This window comes from Sinocyclocheilus anshuiensis, unplaced genomic scaffold (assembly GCF_001515605.1).
Source record: "Sinocyclocheilus anshuiensis isolate Anshui unplaced genomic scaffold, SAMN03320099.WGS_v1.1 scaffold782, whole genome shotgun sequence".
Taxonomy (NCBI): domain Eukaryota; kingdom Metazoa; phylum Chordata; class Actinopteri; order Cypriniformes; family Cyprinidae; genus Sinocyclocheilus; species Sinocyclocheilus anshuiensis.
The window spans coordinates 316,734-320,719 of NW_015546111.1; the positions used below are offsets into that span (position 1 = coordinate 316,734).

The 3,986-nt window shown below is 38.3% G+C and overlaps 1 protein-coding gene across 1 annotated transcript in view; it reads left to right on the forward strand.

The window, feature by feature from the left end:
* Window positions 1-3,986, forward strand: part of LOC107700665 (serine/threonine-protein kinase 40-like) — a 22,480-nt gene that overhangs the window by 11,018 nt on the left and 7,476 nt on the right. The window contains exon 7 of the mRNA XM_016502402.1: window positions 2,054-2,169. Coding sequence (XP_016357888.1) covers window positions 2,054-2,169 — 116 coding nt within the window. The remainder of the gene's footprint in view (window positions 1-2,053; window positions 2,170-3,986) is intronic.

Below are 3,986 nucleotides of genomic sequence, written 5' to 3' on the forward strand. Positions count from 1 at the left end.
ACACTCAGGCCTTCAAAACCGACTGCCAAATCTGGTGGTCCTAATCGACCTGTGCAGGCATTGTTTATCCTCAGCATTTTGTCAATAACTACCTGTAGTGCAGAAGCTTCTCTCACATTTCACAAGCATGTGTTGCCATTACTTCATACTACTTTTCCCTCCTTCACAGCTTACACACTCCGCTCTTCAGGGAGCACCATATGGCTGTCACCATCAAGACTCTATAAAAGTGAACAAATTGCCTGATCTGCACATTTGCTTTCACTATTAGCTTTGTTCCTCTTACAACACTGCTTGCCCAAGCAAAGGAACTCCAATACCAAACAATTGCATCAAAATCCCACATTAACCTCACCCAGCAGAGGCAGTTCTGACCAGATTTCAGCATCAAGACTTCCTCTTACGCTTAAACTATTTTTCCCATAAACGGGCTAATTTTAGCAGCACTGAGAGACCGGGAGGCTTCTGGTCTCTTCACATGAGCAGGAAGAGGAGAGTGAGCAATGAGAATATCCTGAGGAGAAATGCTTGCTGACTCTTTTCACTCGGGAACCAAGGCACATGGTCATGATGAAGCCAGACAAAAGCTTATATTAAGGCTAAAACTATTACGAAGATGAAAACTAGTGTGAGATAGGGCAGCATGTCAAACAAAATGCTTAGACATTAGGAGCAGTTACATTTGAAATTGTTGACACCACGTGAAACTGCAGTGCAAAAAAGGTGCAGTTATGCCATACAAGATTGCTTCATGTAACCATCATTAAACAAAACTTTTGAATTTATTACGTATTCAAATGCCTTGAACCACATAAACTTTACCGAATCATCAACAATTTGTCCTCTAGTGTGAGGCATCTGGAGCTTAGCAGATCCAGTTCATGCATGAAAATATTGCTGCATTTGATTTGTTGTATTTGATAAATTGACCATTAATGCAGAATTAAAAGTAAACTGAAATTGAAAACTAAAACAATTTGTAACTGGTACAGATGCAATGTAAAGACTAAACGTTATTTCCACATAGTCCATTGTGACTAATCTATTTTTTTTCTTCTAATCTAATTTAATCATGACCCTCCTTTTTAAATGAAGATGGTAATCAGCCTTAAATCAGTAAGAAACTCTGCTGGGAAAAATCAAGCTTCAGGAACGGGCCTGTTTGTAACTGTTAGGTGTAAGTGTGACAGGGTGTGAAAGTGAGAGTGTAACTGGGGAAGCATGGGAAAAGAGGATGTAGCTGAGAGATGTAGCTGTAGTGGTGGTGGTGTTTTTTTTTTTTTTTTTTTTTAGGGAAGGGAGATTACAGCTGTGACTGTGTGAAATCTCACATTGAAGGTCCCCCAGTTCAGCTCTGTCAGCTGACGTGTTAGTTTTGCTCATTGTAAATGTGAATGCATTTTTTACGCGAAAGCGTTTCTATGTGTGTTAGAGTGCTTGTTTTCATTGCATGCCTGTCACTGAAAAAAGTGTTGTTCTTTCCTTTCTGAGGTACAAAGATTAGTCATCCCTGAGCTTGTGAGAAGCCACAGGTGACTCACTTGTTTGTCAAGTGCAGTCACGGTGTGTTCTGTCATGTTGGGTTCTGCTTTCTGGAAAGGCAGAATGGCTCCCTGCCACAGATTAGATTTAATGACATAGACAAAAATATCAGAGGCATGTTTGCGCAGATACAAACACGACTCGCCTAACAACAGTTAGTTTCATTTTGATATCCATGTATAGTGTAAAAAAAGTTTTTTTAAGTATACATGTATACACCCAAAGGCATATATGGCTTGTATTTCACTAATCCAAACAGTAGGAATGAATTGAATATTGGACTGAATTAAATATCAGAGTCATATTAAAGTCATAACATTACAGAATTCAAGGAAAAATATTTTTGTTTTATATTATTTTGACTGATGTTACCAGACTCCTTCCCCTCTAACCATCAGATCTGTATTTTTATTTTAATTTAGAGAGAATTTATGGCTTTTCTTAAGGACAAGCTAAGTTATAATGTCCTTTTGGTTGTTCTTTGACGCCATTGGTGTTTTGTGTGCTGCAGGACCCATCGGATCACCATCACAAACTTTTGCCTTGGCAAGCATTTGGTGAGTGAGGAAGATCTGTTAAAGGACCAGCGAGGCAGTCCAGCCTACATCAGCCCAGATGTCCTGAGCGGTGAGAATTCAGCTTCTGCGTGTGTGTGTATGTTTATGTGTGTGATTCACATGACTCACCCTCCATGTCACCACTGTAATCAAAGCTCATAAACCCAACCACCTACACAGCCCTAATCAGGACAGCAGTCACAAACCGTCAGCATGGATGAGCAATAGATAGGTTTATTGAAGTCATTACTTGTGTTGTGTGCCGCAAGACTTGACCTGTTAGCTCATCAACGACTCGATACCAAAACTCTTCCCTTAAGCTCGTTGTCATGGCCTTGAGCAGATCTCAGCAGTGTGACGGATCAAATTATCAGCGGTTGTATCACGAGGTGTATCTTTCCAAACAATCTCTCTCTCTCTTTCTGTGCGGAATTGAAGTTCACTCAAGTGATGTAATGTCATTACATGGGACTAGCTTTTTATCTCGTGACAAACGTTTATATAGCACGGTCCAGTTATCCCTACTGAACAGTCAACACGCAAAAATATTTTGACCTTTTTTAGTTTTCACAAACTTAAAAGTGGCTAGTCTGTATTATTTTTTTAGAGATAAAAAAAAAAAAATCACCGTGCTACAGTTGCTGTCCATAGAGATTAGCTTGTATTTTAACCTAAAATATTCCTTAATATCATATGATAAAATTATATTTATTAAAATTAATAATATTTATATTAACATATTTATAATCCTTAATATAAAATAAATGTCTCATTGTCCCTCTCACATTGTAATTTATTAAAGGGGTCATTTTTATTTTGTACCGTTCTCTGAGGTCTACTTATAATGTTATAATAAAGATTTTTACATCAAAAAATATCATGATTTAGAAGTAATAGGCTATTTTCTGTCCTGTTTTGATGCCCTTCATGGGAACGCGATGAAGGACTAACGAGGAGAAAGTTTTGAGTTCTGAAACTTGCAGGATGTTTTTATAGTACAATGACCTCTTATCTGTCAAAAGATCAGGGGAATTTTGATTTCTCTGTTCATTACCTCTTTAAGTAAAATTAAAATGTAATGTAACTTTATGCCTCTCCTTAGATTTTTTGCATGGCAAAGCGATTAGGATTGTCATTAATGATGTATAAAGTATGTAAATGCGTTTATATAGTTTAAAAAACCTGTGCATAAAGGCATCACGGGCTTCTGTCCGACACCAGGTCTATTCCAAAAAGTAGGTTGCCTTCTGACACGCTTAGTATTTTGCTTAATTCAAAGACACCATCAGCTCAGTGAAAAATGTAAATGAAACGATGTGACGTTCATTTGTGTGAGTGTATAATTCATTCATTACTGAAATTTCATTGAAAATTTTTAAAATGGCTATTTTATCCAAGTTTGTTTGTCACATGAACTTTGTGTGCAGAGTGCTATTTGTATGATACAAAGTTGAAGATCCCTGCTTTTAAATCTTGTTTGTTTAGTTGACTGACTAGCTAAAATATCAAACAACACTACCTTTCCAGAACTGTCTTTCATTTGTTTTCGGGGTTTTTCCAAGGCCTCTATGGATGGAGGCTCTGGTTAGATGGTGCATTCCGAGCATGCATGTTAAATAGAGGTGCAGTCGAGCTCTTGTTTGCGGTCTCCATTCACAGTAAAATGACAGAAAGAAACCGGGAGTAAATCAGCCGAATATGACAGCAGAACAAAGGGAGAGCTGCTTCAGTGAGTCATCACAATGAGTCATGCAGAGAGGAACTCCTCTTACTGCTCTCTCTCTCTCTCTCTCTCTCTCTCTCTCTCTCTCTCTCTCTCTCTCTCTCTCTCTCTCTCTCTCTCTCTCTCTCTCTCTCTCTCTCTCTCTCTCTCTCTCTCTCTCTCTC